Here is a 21,199-nt window from a genome sequence, read left to right on the forward strand (position 1 = left end):
TTATGGCTGTGCTATTAAGGGAGTAAGTTTCCAAAGTGTGTTAGGCAGTTTGTGAACTGTGAGAAAACTGGTGTTCTGCATCTCATTAAATACTTGGGGTATGAATAAGGAGTACACCCCCCCCCACACGAGGGTGCCTTCCGGACAGCCTCCAAAATGCAACAACAGTAGAGTAGAAGGAAAGTCTTTAGGGCTGTATTTATAAAGGCTGCCAAGTGCGTGTGTGTTGGCCTTCCCAGGGAGGGGGGCAGGCAGGCAGGCTGGGGCGTCCGACGCAGCCTCCGCACCCGGCAGGAGCAGATGCCCAGCACCCGCTCGCTCCTCCTTGCAGGCTCAGCACACTTCCTTCTCGTTTATCATCGTCGTCGTCGTCATCCCTCTATTCTTGTGGTTTTATTCCGCCCTTCGTCCAGAGGAGGGGCGGCCCCAATTGCGCCCCCTCCGCTTCCTTTTTCGCCTCACGACCAAGCCAAGAGGCAGCCGGGGAGACGACGGTTCCTGCGCAAGGCAGCCCGGAAAGCTCTGCGGGTGAGAAACAAACGAGAACACGAGAGGCGTCACCAGGCGCCATCTTGCACAGAAACGAGTCGACCATTTGTTTGCTTTCTCGTCTCTTAGGATTCCGGGCCCCAGAGAGCGGAAATGCCTCGTCCCTCGTCTCTTTCTACACTGAAGAGCCAGCTAAGCACCGGAAGCGGAAGTAGGGAAAGCCGTTCCTAGAGCGGAAGGGTCCGTCGCGTGGCGTCTTTTTTCACTCTCATGAAAATTCCTGCGCGCCCAGATGAAGCAAAGCCCCTTTCGCGCCTGACGTCATCGGCCAGGGACGAAAGCTTTTTTTTAGTGCGCATGCTCTGTGTTTGCCCGCGGGCCGGCGCGAGAGGGGCTGCTGCGATGCTCCGGCTCTGCGCGTCGCTGCCGCGTCGGGGAGTCGCTTGGCGGGTGAGGCGGCGGGGCGCGCGCGAGGGAGCTGCGGGGCTCCTGGGAAGCGGGGCCTCCCCCCCCGCCCGCCGCCTCCGGAAAGCCACTCAGGCGGGAGCGCGCTCGGGCGGCTGGAAATGAAATAAGGGTTGTACTTGGCGAGCGGCTTGAGGCTGGACTTCGGCTGGCGCTGCTGTCAATATTTGGGGATAGAAACGAGCCGGGGCCCCAACTGGAATAAAATATGGCGGGGGAGGCTGGCATGGGCCTAGGCCGGATTTTTTTTGGCGGGGAGAACCTCAGTTAAGTATTTTTTATTGAATTAGGGGGGCATCTACCCCCCTTGGCTACCCCCATGGGCCCTGGTAAGCCTCACGCCACATAATCACAAGACGCTGTGCCTGCACACCATTGGAATGGCATGCCCATTAACGGGGGGGGGGGGCTATGGAAACGAGGAAATAAAATTGAAGACGCTATTAATTTTTTTATTCATGGCAGCACGTACTACCATGGTTCAGAAGTAGAAGGCAGCATTGGAGAGGGCTGGTAGGGTTAAGCCAGAAGCCTTTGGGGTGTTTTGGAGAGATCTTATTGAATATGTGAACAGGGCAAAGCTGCTACACTCCTTGACAGGCTTCACAGACATATGTAATATGTGAAGATAGTATTACTTTTGTAGTTATATCAATATTTTAAGTATCCCCATTTTTCCTTCTTTTCAGCTCATTCCCTATCTTTGTATTTGTTCTGTGAAGCATAAGATACACTAGCCACTTGCATTATTTATGTCTATTGTGCATCAAAATGTGATTCACCATCCCCCATTATGTTTGCTTTATTGGTTTCTAAACTATGCAAAATTAACAAAGAGTGTTTGAAAAAAAAAACATGTTAGTGTTGATCGCCACATATCACAGCAGCAAGTTCATTATTTTTGTGTGAAAAGGGAGTTTCTTTGCCTTGTCTTGAATCTTACTTTTTATATTCAGTCAGTTGTTCTCAATACATGTGAATATAGCCACAGAGGGAACAAGAACAAGGTGAAGCCCTGTGCAGATGTACTTGCAGCTGTGTAAAGAAGTGCATAGTGCTGTCTTTTAGAATTTTCTGAGTCTTCACTTGATTGCACAGCACATCCACCTGCTATGCAAACCCAATCCACTCCAGTCCTGAGATACCCAAAGCATCCTTGATGTCTGTGGGGACTACGCATCAAAAGCATTTTCGGAGATCCAACATATGAGGCAGAGAGAGCTTTCATGACAGGGAGTGCTATCTTTTTTGCACTGTGCCACTAAAAGGAGTTTAGGGCAAAGTCATAACATTTTGACAGTATGGTGAGCACGTGTATCGAAAAGCATCAATGTATTGTCACTCATTTTTATATACAGCATCACAAGTGAACTTTACAAAGCAACATAAGCAAAAGAAAAGGAGAAATAAGCAAAAATGTCAGGCCTCTGCCTCAGTGAGCATATATGTACATTTCAGTAGTGTGGGGGTGTTAAAGAGGAAGGATGATGGTAAGGATAATGGGATTAATATGATAAAAAAAAGTTATGCATTCCTTAGTTACAGCCTAATCCCTATGCATCAGTTTAGTGGAATTACACTGTGGTAAACATCTGCAAGGCTAGCCTTTTTCTGTATTTCATTAGGACTGTGAAGGTGCACAGTGAAAAGTACAAGGTTATCTCAAATGACCCCATGGGAAAACTGGATTTGGGGCTAAGTTGAGAGAGGTGGCACCAGGTTGGCATTCTGTCTAAAGATCCAAGCATAAGCCATCTCCGTGATAAATGAGCAGCCATTTACAGGAGCTATCTTGATTGAGCTGTCGGTACCTTCAGATATCTTACTCCATTTTTATTTCTTCCCCTAGCCTTTGTGTACATTATCGAACCAGACAGGATTTCTAGGCAACCCTGGTGTTTCAGCTAGTGTGACGGATGTAGCTTCATTAAAAGGTAAGGCCTTTTCATGACTAGAACAGACTTGTTGCCTCTAGATGTTGCAGGGCACCCAGATTCCATCGATTGCATGGCCAATTGTCAGGCGCAGTGAGAATTGTTGGCAGAACATTAGAACTTCCTCACTGGGGAATGGTTGTAATCCTTTACACACTTGACAGTGAGTCCCATTGAACTCAGTGGAGCTTACTTCTGATGCGACATGTATAAACTTGTACTGTTAGTTATCAAGTGTGTTAGAAATGCCTGATCTATAACAGTGATGTGAGGTGGAAAACATTCCATTTTTAGAAATGCATCATTTAATACAAGTAATTAGCAGCATACTGAATGGATCTACTAGCAGTCAAAGATAAAATAAATATTGTCAATTTTTTTCACATGAGTACCCCATGGAAAGTACATGCATTTATGTATTCAGCTCTTTGAGCATGCTAGAGTTAATATGGTAACTGTCCTGAGTGCATTCACTTCTTAAATTTAAACAGTGTAAGGGAAATGCATGCTATACGTTGTTCAGCGTCTTTGTAAATGACTTGGATGAAGGAATTGAAGGGATGCTCATCAAATTTGCAAACAACACCAAACTGGAAAGGGTAGCAGAAGACAAAATCAGAATTCAAAATGATCTTAACAGATTGGAGAACTGGGTACAAGCTAACAAAATGAATTTCAGTAGGGACAAATGTAAGGTTCTGCACTTAGGCAGCAAGAACCAGATGCACAAATATAGGATGGAGGACACCTGGCTTACTAGCAGTACATGTGAAAAGGATCATGGGGTCTTGGTGGACCACAAGCTTAACACGAGTCATCAGTGTGATGTAGTAGCAAAAAAGCTAATGCTATTTTAAGCTGCGTCAGTAGTCCAGATCAAGGGAAGTAATAGTATCACTCTATTCTGACTTAGTCAGATCACACCTGGAATACTGTGTCCAAATCTGCACACCACAATTTAAGAAGGATTTTGACAAGCTGGAACATGTGCAGAGGAGGGCGACCAAGATGATCGATGGTCTGGTAACTAAGCCTTATGAAGAGTGCTTGAAGGAGCTGGGTATGTTTAGCCTGGTGAAGAGGAGACTGAGAGAAGATATGATAGTCATCTTCATATATCTTAAGGGCTGTCACATGGGGGAGGGAGCAAGCTTGTTTTCTGCTCTGGAGCGTAGAACTCGAACAAATGGCTTCAAGTTGCAAGAAAGGAGATTCCAATTAAACATTCGGAAAAACTTTCTGTCAGTAAGGGCTGTTCAGCTGTGGAACAGACTCTCACGAGAGGTGGTGGACTCTCCTTCCTTGGAGATTTTTAAACAAGAGGTTGGATGACCATCTGTCATGGATGCTTTAGTTGAGATTCCTGCATTGCAGAGTGTTGGACTAGATGACCCTTGGGGTCCCTTCCAACTCTACAATTCTATCAAGTTGTCGTGTCTTAAAAATATTCACAATTATTTCAGTAAGAATAATTTCCAAGTAAAGTTTTGAATTTAACTATAAAATTAAAATTGCATTGTATTTTATTGATTTCTTCATTTAATCAAATGTTTCTGGCTATTGAAACTAACTTTTGTTGCACCCCGAAAGTAATATGGTGTGGTTTTATTTATTTTTTTACTAAATATGAGTCAAACATAAATAAGAACACCATCAATTTAGGGTAGTAGATTTTTTTCTTATTCAAAATCTTCCAGTAAACAGATATCACTGCTACATACTATGATTAAGAATGGAATAAATTTTTGAAAGAGAATCAATCCCAGTTGCGTGTGCACCTGTAGTTCTCAACCCATTGCTTCTGAGGAAGTTGGCGATTTCAGGCGATATCATTAGAGTAATCTGCAAGTAACAACTTTACACGCTCTATAATGCTTAAAATGTGGCTGACAAACTTGGAAGGGATTGCCTACCTAAACATTTAGTGCAGATATCTAGAAGTTTGAAACAGTATTTTCAGTCCAGTTATGTCCTAAAAGAGATCTGATGATAGCACCTAGCCATTTCAAATATTTTTCTAGTCATGGTTTGAAATAGAATCAATCTTAATACAGGCTTTTAAAGAGTCACCTGGCATTTCCTCTAGGCATACAATTAAGAAAGCATTTGTAAATTGGGTAAGATGTTACCTTTCTTCTTTGCAATAATGAGTCCCAAATAAATAAAACAGGAATGTGTGCATATGGCCTTGTAAAAATGTATATGGAGTGATGCTTTTGTGAATTTACTTTTAAGTTTCAAAGAAATTATTTCAGGCAAGATTGCCCGAAATCACACCTGCACATATTCCCCCCCCCCCCCCGCGCGCCTTGTTTCCTTCTAGAAAAGTGTCCTGCCGTCGTCTCTAGTGAGCCCATCCTACGGAAATGCAGCATTCCCATCCCCAAACACCTTGCACCTGTTCAGGCCTGGGTAGAGTCCCTGAAGCATTATGAGGCCAGGCACGTGGGCTTGACAGATTTGCATCCTGATGTGTTTGCAGTAATGCCCCGGTAAGAATTGATTACCAGTTACTAGGCATTTGCAGAGATGGGCTGGAAGTGACCATCAGTCGTCAAAAAGTGGGTGTGGGGATTTCTCATAAAGCATTTCATGCATCAAGGAATGGTGGTGAAGGTTGGGGATAGGTAACAGAAAAGATATGGAGTATTGGTTACGATACATAAAAGGCTGACATGCAGATCTTAAGTTTCAGGAACCATATTCAGTTGAGCACCTGGCAATCCTATAGACCAGGCTGGGCCTGTCCATATGTGCCACAGGGTTAAGATGCCTTGAATAGTTCCTGAAATTTGGCGCTGTCATTTCAGGAGTTTGGGCTTTTCAGTTTGTTCTTACAGGCAACTCCCAATTTGTGTGGGGGTTGCTTTTCGGGTCATTGCACTCTTGCATGCAACTGCATGCAATTGAAACACCCCTCTCTGCCCCTGCTCCTGTTCTGCCCTTTTAGTGGCGTCTTTGATGATATTTCTGGGTCATTTCTGGGTTTGCCACTGTGCGCATGTGTGTGATTGCACACATATCAGTCGTGCCTAAAATGTGAGTTGCCTGTATTAGCTAAGCTGGTTAGGGAGCATTTAACACCAAAACAGAAGTTGAAATCTTACTTCCTCATGACTTTCCTAGGCCAGGTTTCAATTGGTATCCTCCACCTCCAGCTGTATCTTCTCCCTTGGATAAAATGGAGGCTTCAGTTACTGTGGCAAAAGGGACTGGTGTAAAAATATTGTGTTTAAATTCTGAACCATTTTAACCATACTGCTTTCCATCACGACGATTACTGTGGTGCTGTCCCATTTCCCAGATCTCTTGCTAACTTGCTTCTTGTTGGTGTCTGTGTGTTTTCCTCTCAGCGTTGATATTCTACACACAGTGGCCATCTGGCAGAAGAACTTTAAGAGAATTGTAAGTATAGAAATTGGAAGATCAGGAGCTGGTGGGCAATATGGGGAAGAACATTGTTCAGTGGGAGTTTTGCAGGGAGAAATTTGGGGCGGACAATTTGCCAGGGAGAAAGGGGGCAAAATAATAGGCAGTGGTAAAGGGAGGGCCACTCTTTGCATAATGAAGTTAAAAGTCCATTTAAAAGTCAATTTGCTTATCTTGGGAAGACTCCTTAACATTTTGCCACATCCATGAATTCCACTAAGAAAGCAATTCTTTCTCAGCTTAAGCCCCCACCCCTTACCACCTTTGGGGACAACAATCTTACAAGGTTGTTGTAGGAATTACTGAGGCAAATTGTGCCCAGCACTTTGAGCATTCTGATTGTGTTTGGCCAGAGCAGCATACACCAGTCTCACCTGCCTTAATATTCCAGAGTTATGCCAACACAAAGACTCGTGCGGAGATGCGTGGTGGCGGCAGAAAACCCTGGGCACAGAAGGGCAGCGGACGGGCCCGGCATGGCAGTATCCGGTCACCTTTGTGGCGTGGTGGTGCGTGATGATCTCTCTCTCCATCTCAAACCACTGTGCGATATGTCATCTCTGTAAGCCTTGGAGACACTAGTAGCTGTTCCCATTGTGGCTGGGATGCAGATACCCAAAACATTGCTGTGTCAACAGAGCCCAAACACTGTCCCTTCAGAAGGCTGTTAGTGTGCAGCCAAGATAATAATAATAATAATAATAATAATAATAATAATAATAATTTTTATTTATACCCCGCCCTCCCCAGCCAAGGCTGGGCTCAGGGCGGCTAAAAAGCAATAATAAAAACAAGTTGAGTGAATATAACTTAAAAACAAGATTAAAAGACAACATTAAAATATTGAAACATTAAAATATTAAAATGCAGCCTCATCACAGGAGGAGAAAGGAAAAAGAAAGAGGGGGAGGGAATCAAATTGGCTCCAAGCCAAAGGCCAGGCGGAACAACTCTGCCTTACAGGCCCTGCGGAAAGAAATCGGATCCTGCAGGGCCCTGGTCTCATGAGGCAGAGCATTCCACCAGGCCGGAGCCAGTGTTGAAAAGGCCCTGACTCTGGTTGAAGCTAATCTAACTTCCTTAGGGCCCGGGACCACTAGGGTGTTGCTATTTATGGACTTTGAGGGTCTCCGTGGGGCAGACCAGGAGAGGCGGTCCCGTAGGTACGAGGGTCCTAGGCCGTGAAGGGCTTTAAAGGTCAAAAGCAGCACCTTAAATCTGACCCTGTACTCCACTGGGAGCCAGTGCAGCTGGGAAAGCACTGGGTGAATTTGCTCCCATGGCAGAGACCATGTGAGGAGCCTCGCTGCAGCATTCTGCACCCACTGGACTTTCTGGGACAGCTTCAAGGGCAGCCCCGTGTAGAGCAAACTACAGTAGTCAAGCCTGGACGTGACCGTTGTATGGATCACTGTGGCCAGGTCGGGGCTGGAAAGGTAAGGGACCAACTGCTTGATGCGGCGAAGGTGGAAAAATGTCGCCTTGGCTGTTGCTGTAACCTGCGCCTCCATGGAAAGGGAGGTGTCAAGGATTACACCCAAACTCTTTAACGGAAGGCAATGGCACTAATTGGGCCCCCGCAAGAGAAGGGAGTTGGTCCCTCATCCCCATGCCATCCCGACCCAGCCATAGGACTGCTGTCTTCGAAGGATATAGGTTCAGTCGGCTCCCACGAAACCATCCAGCCACAGCTTCCAAGCATCTGGTCAGTGTGTAAGGGGCCGAGTCGGTGTGGCCATCCAGCAGCAGATAGAGCTGAGTGTCATCAGCATATTGGTGACAGCCCAGCCCAAAGCTCCGGGCAAGGGGGCACATAAAGATGTTAAAAAGCATCAGGGAGAGGATTGCGCCCTGTGGCACTCCACACACCAAGGAGTGGCGCGACAACATTTCCCTCCCTAGTGCCACCCTCTGTCCCCGACCAGAGATAAAAGAGCACAGCCATTTATGGGCTATGCCCTGTATCCCCACGTCGGCGAGACGGTGGTCCAGAAGATCATGATCGACCAAGTCAAAGGCTGCTGACAAATCTAAAAGGATCAGCAGTCCTGACCTCAATCCAGTTGTCTACAGAGATAATCTGTTAGGGCAACCAGAGCTGTCTCGGTCCCGAAACCAGGACGGAACCTGGACTGAAATGTATCTAAAGCCGATGTTTCCTCCAGAAACCTACCAAGCTGTTCAGCAACCGCTCTCTCAATTACCTAACCCAGGTATGGAAGATTTGAAACTGGGCAGTAAGTGGATAGGTCTAAAGGATCTAGTGAAGTTTTCTTTAAGAGCGGACACACCACTGCTTCCTTCAGTTCCCCTGGGAATGTCCCCGTGCCAAGGGACAAATTGATAATTTCAACCAGCGGGGTCCGCGCAGCAGCTGGACATGCTCTAATCAGCCAAGACAGGCACGGATTGAGGAGGCAGGTGGTGGGCCTACCAACTTAGAGGAATCTATCCACATCAGCAGGGAGTATCCGATTGAAATGGTCCAACACTGGACCCGAAGTCAGTCGAGGGGCCTCCAGTTTAGTCACTGTATCTAAATTAGCAGGGAGGTCACGGCGGAGCAACAGGACTTTCTCCGCAAAAAAAGCTCACGAATGCCTCACAGCTGTGGGTCGAATCTGGGCTTAAATTTGGTTGTCCTCCTAATTATTCTAAAAAGTTGTGCCGGGCGAGAGCTAGCGGGTGCAATGGAAGCTGCGAAGTAAGATTTCTTAGCAGCTTTCATAGCTATCTCATAGGCTTTCATAAGTGTCCTATAAGATGTTCTTGAGGCTCCGTCACAAGTCCGTCGCCATATTCGCTCTAGCTGTCTGAGATCCCGCTTCATTTTCCGGAGCTCCTCAGTAAACCAAGGAGCCCGGTTTTGACGGGGTCGCAGAGGGTGCTTAGGCGCGATCTCATCGATGGCTGCCAAGAGCCGGTTATTCCAGTCCTTGACAAGGTCATCTAATGAGTCGCCAGGAGGAGCAGGGTCCCGCAAGGCCTGACGGAATCCATCAGGATCCATCAGCCTTCGCGGGCGAGCCCAGATAGGCTCACCACCCGAGCAGGGGAGGAGCGGGAAGTCAGTCTTGGCTTTCAGAGTGTAGTGATCAGACCATGGCACTTCCACAGAGGGGAGCATGATCTCATCTATGCCAGCATCAAAGATCAGATCCAGCGTGTGGCCTGCTTGATGAGTGGGGCCCAAAAGAAACTGGGAGAGCCCTAGTGTTGCCATGGAAGTCACTAGGTCCAGAGCCTGTGAGGAGGGAGCGGCATCGGCATGGACGTTGAAGTCTCCCAAAACCAGTAGGCTTGGGAACTCCAAGGCCCAGCCTGCCGCCACCTCCAGCAGGTCTGACAGGGTGGCTGCCAGTGCACTAGGTGGTCGGTACACCAGCCAGACAGCCAAGCTCTCCTTGGTGCCCCACACGAGACCAACAGATTCAATGCCGGAGATCGCCGGTGCTGGCAGAGTTCTGAAAGAGCAATCCTCCCAGATTAACAATGCTACTCCTCCCCCCCGACCCACAGTCCGCGATTGATGGAGGACAGAGAAACCTGGGGGTGTTATCTCATGTAGGGAGACTACTTCGCCTTCCCGTACCCAGGTCTCTGTCACGCAAGCCAGGTCAATCCCCTGCGAGACAAAAAAGTCACGCATGTTGGCGGTTTTGTTACCTATGGACCTGGCATTGCACAGCACCAATGACGGAGGTGGGTAATCCCTGCTTGCCCTACCCTCGTCCCTTGGGATGGGGCGTAGATTGGAAGGGGTTCGAGCATCATTGCATCTCAAAACCCTTCGCCGATAGTGATATCTAGCCCCACCGCCATTCCTCCCTAGCCCTTCAATAGTGGAAATCCCAGACCCTATACTAGCTTCCCCAATAGAGGGGTTACATCCCCTCACTAACAAGTCATCCCTGGACCAGGACTCCTGGGTCAAAATGGTATGGGGAAGAGGTGAAGTTTTGATAGGGTAAGTATCCCTAGAAGATAAAACCCAACCAACCGCACCCCAAGCGGGGAGGGCAGTCCCATGGTGTTTCGTTAACTGTCAATCCCCCCTCCCTCCTGGATTGATTGGATGATGTGTTTATTCCCACTAATGTCCCATAGACCTCTCTGGCTCTTGCTTTTAGGTGGTGTTGCCTGTGGCCCTCGTGGTCCCACCAGCTACTACTACATGATCCCCATGAAAATGCGTGTCCTGGGACTCAAGGTGGCATTGACAACCAAACTGGCACAGGTATCACACAGCCACAATTCTTTGTGAATTCAAAGAGTTATTACCAGTGTAATATGCTGTGACTGGTCGAAGGGTTGGCTCATGGTTATTTTTTTAAGGTCTGGAACTGGACTCTGTAGTTATGTTTGTATATCTCTGTCTAGCAGTAGTCATATTACTTAGTATTTATATAGTACTTACAGGGTTTCCAAACAACATCATCATAGTATATTCTACAGCAGTTCTGTAACATAGGGAATCTGAAGAACCCATTAGGTCTGTCCACCTGTTGCAGTGAGGGTGCAGGTTGCTTGCAGTCCTTTGCAGACGCAATTGGGGTCACAGTAACCCAATTTTTTGCACAGAATAATAACAGTCATGAAGAGGAACAGTTGGGTTGCAAGGATTTCTAACTAGGGAACAAATCACGTTTGTAAAAGCACTTCATTAACCTGTGGGGGTACTATTGATCCCTGATAGTAGTGAGGCTAATGAAAGTGAATGATTTGTTACTTTGGAAATAGAGAAATATTGTGCTTTTTACCCTTTATGCGCCTTTCTCCTAACATAACAGAACAAGCAGGTTCTGGCTAGACACTAAGAAGATCAAAATAATTTAAATAGCATTTCTGAGGTCATTTTAAGCCCTACTACCTTAATTGCATTGGTTCCCCCCCCCTTTATTTTTTCATTCATTCCAATGAGTAGAATTAACTAAATTCTGTAAAAAATAAAAACATCAATTTTTAGGACCCATCACAACCCTGCAGTGGCAGCTCTCACCTTGTTATGGTTGAGGAATACCTGGAGCATGAAGTTGGGAAAGACTGGCACAAATATATATATATATATATATATATATATATATATATATATTTAAAATAGTGTTGCCATGTTATTTTTGCCCCTACCTGTTTACATGTGGCTAAAGAAACCCCTGGCTATATGGAATGCTCTCTGCTTAATGCACATTTATTTTAATTAGTCCATAATCACAGAGGAGATGTGTGGAAATTTGATTATTTAATTCAGAATCCTTCCAAAAAGCATCCCATGTGCTGGCAAGAAAATATGATGGTCTGTGGAGAAAAGCAGTTGTGGGCCTCAGTATAGCAGTGTTTAAAAACCAGTGACCTGGCCAACAGCACTAGATTCTGGTATTCCTGGTTCTGGCAGCCTCTCCCCACATTGCCCATGTGAAGCCTGCATGCTGTGCTCTTGCCCTTTTTGTGTGCTCCCATTTCCAACAGTGACCAGCTGCTGTGGCTTCCCTCCCTGCCAGTGATTCACTGTCAGCCTTCTGTCTCCATGCTTGCTCTTGTGAGCTGCTGCTGAGAACTTCAGTCTGAGTTTGGGTTTTTTGTCTTTTTAAATAGAACCCTTCCCCTTGCCACTGCTTTTACTGACAAACAAAAATGCCTGTAGGCTAAGGCACCACTGCTCATCTGCTGCAGCAGAAAAATTCTCTCTCCCCTACAAAGGGCTGCCTGAGTTGGCAGCTGTTATTGTTGCTGCTTTGTAGTTGTTGCTAATGTGCATGTAGCCTTACTGACTAGTGTAAGCAGAAATGACAGATCCCTGCAACTGAGGTTTCATGTAATTGGGCTTTGTTCTAGTTCAGAATGAATAATTTGAAGGGTTAAGCCAAAGGATTTGAGGAAAGCTTTAGTTCTGCTGTCTTTTCCTTGAGTCAGACCACTGGCCCATCAAGTTGCTTTTTGTCTACTCAAAGTGGCAGTAGCTCTGCACCACTCAGACAGTGTTTCTTCCAGCTCTGACATCCTTTTAACAGGGTGGGGAAGGGGGTGTGAACCTGCAACCTTCTGCATGCAAGGCATGTGCTCTGTCACTGAGCTACAAACACTTGTTTGGGATTTTCAGGAAAGGCTTTTGTGACACCTCACAGGTGCCCTGGAAGAGAGCTGCAGACATAAGAAACACCATGGGAGAAGTAGCTTAGCAGGCAGGCTTCTGTTCATTTCCTTCGGCTCTTTTCTTCTCTCTTTGCCTGCAGGATAATCTGCGTGTTGTAGACTCTCTAGATATGCCAACTTCTGACCCACAGTATCTGATGGACCTGGCTCGCTACAGACACTGGGGAGAATCAGTGCTGATTGTCGATGTGTGAGTTTTGCTTCTTCAGGTTCTGTTTGGGGGGTGGCTGAGGATACAGCCTGTCACTGGGGTCAGAGCTTTAGAGACACTCATGTGGTTTTGGAGGATGTTGGTTTGACCAAAGGTTGCTGCTGTCTTGAGCCACGGGAACACTTTCAGAAATGGCCCAAGTGTTTGTGACAACTTTTATCCAGGCCATTGGTTTTCAAACTGAAAAACCCTAGAGTTCGGCAGAACCTTTTTCAGGGGTCCAGAATAAAAAGATCAGTAGTGTCCCAACAAGTTGCTTTGAAGTACCCACCACTACTGATCTCTTGAACTGTGCAGTCACATTCAGTGTTTGGTTCACGCAGGGTGAGAGTAAGATCCATCAGGCCCGGCCCCTGGGAACCTGCTTTGTTCTCTAAAGTATGCCTTGGGATGCTCCATGGTGCATTCCAGTGACCGTGAGGTTGAGATGGAGAAGGTTTCCAACCAAGGTGGAAGATGGTTTTTTGGTCATGTAAAACAAGAAAAATAGCATTAGCTTCAGTCATGTGACTGGGTACTGGAGCTTTATGGATTTAGGTAGCTTTTATGTGTCAGAATGTGTCTCTACATAAAATGGCTCAAGTTTCAACCGTGTCCCTTGTGATTTCATCCAAGTTTGAAATGCCCTTCATCATAAATGTCGCACGCTTGTTTAGGTGTGCAAGAACATGTCTCTTGTAAAGGTTGGAAATTAGGCACTTTGATTGTTGTTGTTTAGTTGTATCCGACTTTTCGTGACCCATGGACCAGAGCACCCCTGTCTTCCACTGCCTCTTGCAGTTTGGTCAAACTCATATTAGGCACTTTTTTATTTGGGCACAATTACCTTAAGCTGAGTGGGATGCTGGTGGCGCTGTGGTCTAAACCACAGAGCCTAGGGCTTGCCGATCAGAAGGTCAGCGGTTCGAATCCCCACGACGGGGTGAGCTCCCGTTGCTTGGTCCCTGCTTCTGCCAACCTAGCAGTTCAAAAGCACGTCAAAGTGCAAGTAGATAAATTGGTACAGCTCCAGCAGGAAGGTAAACGGTGTTTCTGTGCGCTGCTCTGGTTCGCCAGAAGCGGCTTAGTCATGTTGGCCACATGACCCGGAAGGTGTACACCGGCTCCCTTGGCCAATAATGCAAGATGAGTGCCGCAACCCCAGAGTCGTTTGCAACGACCTAACGGTCGGGGTCCCTTTACCTTTACCTTAAACTGCTGTGTTAACAGTAGAGGGCCCTGAAACCTGAAGCCCTCGTTGAAGTCCATTTGTTGGGCTTGTTTTTCATTGTGCCTCTGGGTTGGATTCTTCTTCTTTTTATAATAAGTTTTTATTGTTAAAATAGTTCATCATTAATACACATATATTACAGATACACAAGCATACAAACATACATTTCATACAATCCTTAAAAGTGTTCAAACATACTTACACTCAATCCCACAAATAATTCCCATACAGAGTATTCTTCTGACCAAAATTCATGCAAACAACTTTCATATTGAAACAGCATAGAGACTTGCAATGCTTTAAGCAGCCTTTTCCAAGCTGGTGCCCTCCAGATGATGTTGGGCTCCAACTCCCACCAGCCCAGGCAGCATAGGCATAGTCAGGGATGATGGGAATTGGAGTCCATAATATCCAGAGGGCAGCCGTTTGGCAAAGGTTGCCTTACAGACTGACTTAAAGACTTAACAGATTTATTGTCTACAAAGTGCGCTTTAGCCTGCAACATCTATAAGACATTAATTTCTTAAGGCACTATAGCAATATTTTCTATTTTGTGGCAACACAGTTTCATGGCAAACATTTTGGAACAGTTGTAATCTTTGTGAGGCTTCCGAACCAGAGCAACTCTTCAAGCCCCTTTTGCTAATCAAGTTTTTGAGCAATGAGCCTCTAGCGCAGACTCCAGCAGGGACAGGAGATAGGTACGGAGGGAGGCAAATGAGGACCCCCCCTCCCGGTCACTGCATACCGCCCAGCCAAAATGTAAAGGGGAATGACTAGTATTTTGTACCCAACAAATCCTGGACCTGAACCTGCAAAACATTTTCCCTTTCTGGCTTCCAGCAATGACTTACCTGAGAACATCAAAGCTGCAACGAGAGGCCTTAAAACCATCACAGTCCTACCAGCCGTAGGTGAGTGGGGTTGGGGAGAATGGGCAGGGCCTTCTGCAGAATGACTCACTGCATACTTAGTCTGGGTGGAGTAGGATGCTGAGGCAGTTGCAGGCAAGCATCCCACCCAGTCTCTAATTCTTCATACAGCACAGCAGTTTCAATGCACAAAACATCTATCCATATCTGTCTATTGATATTCTTTACTTCATCCTTTACTGCTTATGACTATTGGCCTGTAGTTTTAACAAGAAACAAAGTATAGTAAAGTGCGTGCACACACAGGACAAAGGCATATTCTTAAGCAAGTTCTTGAGTTAATTGGTCAGCTTTATAGTTAACAGTCTGAGGATATTTACTATGACTTGTGCTAACATTGACAGTGAATAATGTAGCCAATATATCCATATCTGACTGTAGAGCACCAGTGATTGCATAACAAGGCCAGTTCCTATAAGGGGCTCAAATGCAATAAATGAAAAGAAAAACACCCCAGGCTGTCCACCTGGAGATGCTGGGGATGGAACCTCGGATCTTCTGGATGGAAGGCAGTACTATGGCATTTCCCCTCACTGGCCCCCCTTCCTGTCTCTTGCATCCAAGCTAGTCTTCTTGTCATGTCTTGCCATTGCTACCCTTCTGCTCTTTGGGGCCAGGTCTCATTAGAGATACAGCCTGACTCCTGTGTCTTTTTTTCTCACAGGTCTCAATGTGCACAGTATGCTGAAGTACGAGACCCTTGTGCTGACCCTGGATACAGTTGCCTTCCTGGAAGAGAAGCTGCTGTGGCATGACTCGCGATACAGGCTGCTCTACCCTTTGCAGTTGCCCTATAGCGACTTCCCATAACCTTTATGGCGAAGGTGGACTGAACAGCTGTGAGCTGGACACCTCTCACTCCTTGCATCCTTGGAAGAGTTTTTCCCCACCTAACATGAACATTAAAGCTAACTTGTCTTCCCAAGTTGCAGCCTGCCTTTATCTTGAGACATAGTTCCTCTTTCAAAAATCTTTAATTTTTTTAAAAACAGTTGATTTTTGGTGCTTACTGTTGAATTTGCACAAGTGAGGAAACAAAAAAGCCAAAATGCTTTTGTGCTATATGTTTGTATGGTGAATTTCGGAAGGGGTGTGTGGAAAAAGAGCCCTGCTGGATCAGACCAAGGGCTCTCCTAGTCAGCACCGTTTCCATATTAATAATTCCAGCATATACAAAAACATAATAAAACATTAAACTTTTAAAACCTCACGATACAGTCAAACCTTGGTTGTCAAACGTAATCCATTCTGGAAGTCCATTAGGCTTCTGAAATGTTCGACAACCGAGGCGCAGCTTCTGATTGGTTGCAGGAGCTTCCTGCACTCAAGTGGAAGCCGTGTTGGACATTCGGCTAACAGAAAAAGTTCAAAAATTGTAACACTTCTGGGTTTTCGGCGTTTGGGAGCTGAAATGTTCCAAAACGGAGGCATTTGGGAACTGAGGTTTGACTGTACAGGGCTGCCTTCAGATGTCTTCTAAAGGTTATATACCGTATTTTTCGCCCTATAAGACGCACTTTTTCCCCTCCAAAAAATGAAGGGGAAATGTGTGTGCATCTTATGGGGCAAATGCAGACTTGTTGGCTTCAGCGATAGCAACGCGAAGCCTCCGAAGCCTGCGCTCCGGAGGCTTCGCGTTGCTTCCGCTGAAGCCAGGAGAGTCTGCTCTTTGAGGCTGGCGGTGGAGGAAAGCAGCGCTTCCCCCATCGCCAGCCCCTGAGGATGGGGGGCAGCAGGAAGGTGCGCGACGCCTTCCCGCTACTCTCCAACCCTCCTTCGGGCTTTTGCGGGAGATGGGGGAATTCCCCCACCTCCCGCAAAAGCAGGCAAAAGCCGCGCGCTCTTTAAAGGGGCTCCGCGGCTTCTGCTGGCTTTTCTATGGGGGGGAATTCCCCCACCTCCTAGAAAAGCCCGCAGGAGCCGCACACCCTTTATAGAGCGAGCGGCTCTTGGGGGCTTTTCCCTGAGGAGGGAGAAGGGACTGATTGGCAGAGTCAGTCCCTTCTCCCTCCTTCGGGCTTTTGCGGGAGATAGGGGAATTCCCCCACCTCCCGCAAAGGCAGGCAAAAGCCGTGCGCTCTTCAAAGGGGCTCCGCGGCTTCTGCTGGCTTTTCTATGGGGGGGGGGAATTCCCCCACCTCCTAGAAAAGCCTGCAGGAGCCGCGCACCCTTTAAAGAGCGCACCGCTCTTGGGGGCTTTTCCCTGAGGAGGGAGAAGGGACTGACTGGCCGTTTCAATCCCTTCTCCCTCCTGTTCGAAAAGCCCGCAGGAGTCATGCGGGGCTCCTGTGGGCTTTTGCGGGAGGTGGGGGAATTCCGCCACCTCCCGCAAAAGCAGGGAGAAGGTCTTGGAGTAGCGCACAGGCTGTCCACTGCTCCCAGAGCTGCGGGGGGTGGGGGGTAATCAAATTTGCAGATGATCAAATTTGATTAACTGATCAAATTTGCTGATGACACCAAACTGGGAGGGGTGGCTAACACCCCAGAGGACAGGATCACACTTCAAAACGACCTTGACAGATTAGAGAACTGGGCCAAAACAAACAAGATGAATTTCAACAGGGAGAAATGTAAAGTATTGCACTTGGGCAAAAAAAATGAGAGGCACAAATGCAAGATGGGTGACACCTGGCTTGAGAGCAGTACATGTGAAAAGGATCTAGGAGTCTTGGTTGACCACAAACTTGACATGAGCCAACAGTGTGACGCGGCAGCTAAAAAAGCCAATGCAATTCTGGGCTGCATCAATAGGAGTATAGCATCTAGATCAAGGGAAGTAATAGTGCCACTGTATTCTGCTCTGGTCAGACCTCACCTGGAGTACTGTGTCCAGTTCTGGGCACCACAGTTCAAGAAGGACACTGACAAACTGGAACGTGTCCAGAGGAGGGCAACCAAAATGGTCAAAGGCCTGGAAACGATGCCTTATGAGGAACGGCTAAGGGAGCTGGGCATGTTTAGCCTGGAGAAGAGGAGGTTAAGGGGTGATATGATAGCCATGTTCAAATATATAAAAGGATGTCACATAGAGGAGGGAGAAAGGTTGTTTTCTGCTGCTCCAGAGAAGCAGACACGGAGCAATGGATCCAAACTACAAGAAAGAAGATTCCACCTAAACATTAGGAAGAACTTCCTGACAGTAAGAGCTGTTTGACAGTGGAATTTGCTGCCAAGGAGTGTGGTGGAGTCTCCTTCTTTGGAGGTCTTTAAGCAGAGGCTTGACAACCATATGTCAGGAGTGCTCTGATGGTGTTTCCTGCTTGGCAGGGGGTTGGACTCGATGGCCCTTGTGGTCTCTTCCAACTCTATGATTCTATGTTGAATAAGACCGGGCCCCTAGTCACTCTTCTCCAGAATGAAGAGGAACCATTGATGAGCACCCTTTGGGTTCGGTCAGTCAGCCAGTTACAAATCCACTTAGTGGTAGCATAGTCAAGACCGCATTTTACCAGCTTCTTTACAAGAATATCATGGGGCACCTTGTCAAATGCCTTGCTGAAATCAAGGTAGGCTACATCCACTTCAGATATTCTAGAAAACGTTTCCAATCCTTAAAATCTGCTGCTTCTTGATTTCTAATTTCATGGTAAAATTTGCCCATTCAACATATTCTGTCAATTTTAACTGCCACTCTTCTTCTGGGTGGGTAATAATCTAATTAACAACAACAACACTTTGAAAGCAATATTACCACTGCTGCTGCTACTGCTACACTTTAAAAGCAATATTACAGTGAGGGGGGAAAGTATTTGATCCCCTGCTAAATTTGCCCGTTTGCCCTCTGATGAAGAAATGACCAGTCCATAATTTTAATGGTAGGTTTATTGTAGCTGTGAGAGACAGAATAACAACAGGAAAACCCCCAGAAACCCAGAGAACAAAAGTCAGAGATTGATGTGCATTATAATGAGTGAAATAAGTATTTGATCCCCTATCAACCAGCCAGATGCCTGGCTACCTGGTATCTTCACTGTATGTAACGAGCTGAGATTAGAAGCACCTGCTGTAAGGGAGAAGTCTCACCTGTAATTCCAGCTCGTTACAGTACCTGTACAAAAGACACCTGTCGACAGAAGCAATCAGTCCTGCAGATTCCAAAGTGGCCACCATGACCAAGACCAAAGAGCTGTCCGAGGATGTCAGGGACAAGACTGTAGACCTGCACAAGGCTGGACTGGGCTACAAGACTATTGCCAAGCAGCTTGGTGAAAAGGTGACAACAGTTGGTGCAATAATTTGCAAACGGAAGAATCACAAAATAATTGTCAACCTCCCTCGATCTGGGGCTCCATGAAATATCTCATTTCGTTGGCATCTATGAATTGCAAGTTAAATTTTGACAGCACAAAGTGAACCTCCATTTTTTTCACCTTGTCAGTTTTTTGCCAATTAATTGTCCCGTTCCAATTTTTCAATTTATTTTACCAATGTGGCTTTAAATTTATTGAAAAATATTACTGCTTGAGGCTGAAGTTCAGGGCTTTCCACCAGAGACTTGTTGTTTTCTTCTTGCACCTCTGCCGCTCAATCCCATCTCAATCCCCCCCCTTTTTTTGGTGGGGGAGACACAAGAACCCGCAATTTAGCGCTGCCGAAGCTCCACGCCCAAATCTTCTCTTTGGGCTTCTTTCTGGAGGCACAGCGTCCTTGTGCGCACCCCAAAAGTCTCTTGATGGCAGAGTCTTTCTTGGAGGCTAAGACTCTTACTTCCTCGCCATCTTGCAGTCACCCCGGAAGCTTAACACTTTTAACTTTTCCAACCAACTATATCAGGGGTGTCAACCTTTTTATACCTACTGCCCACTAATGCATCTTTCTTGATGGTAAAATTTCCTTACCGCCCCCCAGTGCTCGATGGAAGGAGGATTCAGCTTGTGCCGTAGAACCCCCTCCCGCCCACCTAGAATCCTGAAACGCCCCCTAGTGGGCAGGAGGGACCAGGTGGACAACCCCTGAATGATACCAGGGTAAGAATTGCACTCATTGCTTGACTTGATTTTGCTTCTGCAGTTTTGTCTGGGCAACAGCACAGAAAGTTAATGCACTTTTACACTTTGGCTTCCTTTGGTAAAGTAGTATCAAACTAAGCAGCAAAACAGGAACAGCCTCATGAAAAGGAAGCCCGTTAATCTTGGGGTTTGTGGTTTTGAACTACAGTTGCTGTTTCCTCTATGCAAGATCATTTACCACACAGAACATCTGCATGCTAAGCAGAGGTGCTGGGCAGCTGCCAAGGCTTTTTCAACCCAATAGGATCCTTTTTTAATTGCACAGGTGGGGAGAGAGCCTCATTTCCACACGGGCAAACTTCCTGTTGAAATCAGCCTTTGATGCCACCAGTGTTCCATGTTTTTGTTTTTGTGTGCCACTCTTCTTGTGCTATAGTGGAAGAGGGCCTGCCCCCATGGCAGTGATGCAGTATACATTGGGGGAGCTTTACAGAACAATTAATAAAGCAGATGGGATATTATTGCATTGATAACAGGTTTCAGAATATAATTGAAAAAAGAAAAAAAAAAACCCCACCAATCTGGAGAGGCCCCTCGTCCTTTGTCTCTTGCCAACACTCTTTGTTCCAGTTCTTCTGAGAAAGTTCAGACATAGGGACCTGACTTGCACATTTTGGAGTAAAGATAGATGCAAATAATTCAATCAGCTTCTTTAAAATATCCCCTTCTCCTTTATATATATATATATAATATTTTATTGAGTTTTATTGAGTTTTCCAATTTAATAATCCAATAAGAACCACATTAAAACATTCCAAATTACAATACAATAAAAAGCCAAATATACTGCCAAATTATATATCTTTGAGCGACTTCCCATGCTCTGAATTTCACGGAGTGCTAATCATCTACTATCACATTGCATTTCTTAATTAGTCAATAAACCATTCCAATGTTAATCCTTCACTTAATTTTCATTTATGTTTACAACCACTGGTCTGTTCAAACTTTTGTCTTCATAATTCTGTGTGAAATATTTTCCCCTGATATTATCCACATTCCAGCATTTTTGGTTTCTGCCAATAGGAGCAAAAACAAAGTAACTCCAATCCATAATTGTTTCCTTCCTTCCACCGAGGGAACAGCAGCAATGTTCTTTCAAACCCACTTGCATTCAAACAACATCCCCTTCTCCTTTAGCATATATTTAACTCCCTTGTTGTCCAAAGGCACTACTGCCTTCCCTAACGGGTTTCCTGCTTCTAACGTAGTTAAATATTTTTCTTGTTATTCAGCTGGTGGAAAGTTCCTTGAAATTATTTTGCTTTGTTGCTCTGATAACCTGTTTGCATTTATTTTGCTAGACCTTGTGTCCCTTTTTGTTCTTTTTTGGGCAAGACTTCCATTTTTCCAGTTCTAGGAAGGCAGCA

General features: G+C 46.0%; 1 protein-coding gene across 1 annotated transcript; it reads left to right on the forward strand.

Moving 5' to 3' along the window:
- Positions 1-786: 786 nt before the first annotated feature.
- Positions 787-15,745, forward strand: MRPL4 (mitochondrial ribosomal protein L4). Its single transcript, XM_080988501.1, has 9 exons — positions 787-939; positions 2,804-2,888; positions 5,212-5,380; positions 6,242-6,293; positions 6,709-6,826; positions 10,448-10,554; positions 12,548-12,657; positions 14,732-14,802; positions 15,485-15,745. Exons 1-9 carry the CDS (start codon positions 847-849, stop codon positions 15,628-15,630), a joined length of 951 nt encoding a protein of 316 aa, XP_080844627.1. The 5' UTR covers positions 787-846; the 3' UTR covers positions 15,631-15,745.
- Positions 15,746-21,199: the final 5,454 nt, after the last annotated feature.

Source organism: Podarcis pityusensis (genome assembly GCF_964106645.2).
Source record: "Podarcis pityusensis genome assembly, chromosome: 17".
NCBI lineage: Eukaryota > Metazoa > Chordata > Lepidosauria > Squamata > Lacertidae > Podarcis > Podarcis pityusensis.

What these genes read in the sequence shown, in the direction of transcription:
- MRPL4 (XM_080988501.1), top strand. Translation starts at nt 847, where the DNA reads ATGCTCTGTGTTTGCCCGCGGGCCGGCGCGAGAGGGGCTGCTGCGATG. An exon ending in GTCGGGGAGTCGCTTGGCGG is followed by an intron (nt 940 to 2,803) that starts GTGAGGCGGCGG and finishes TTCTTCCCCTAG; the next exon opens with CCTTTGTGTACATTATCGAA. An exon ending in GGATGTAGCTTCATTAAAAG is followed by an intron (nt 2,889 to 5,211) that starts GTAAGGCCTTTT and finishes GTTTCCTTCTAG; the next exon opens with AAAAGTGTCCTGCCGTCGTC.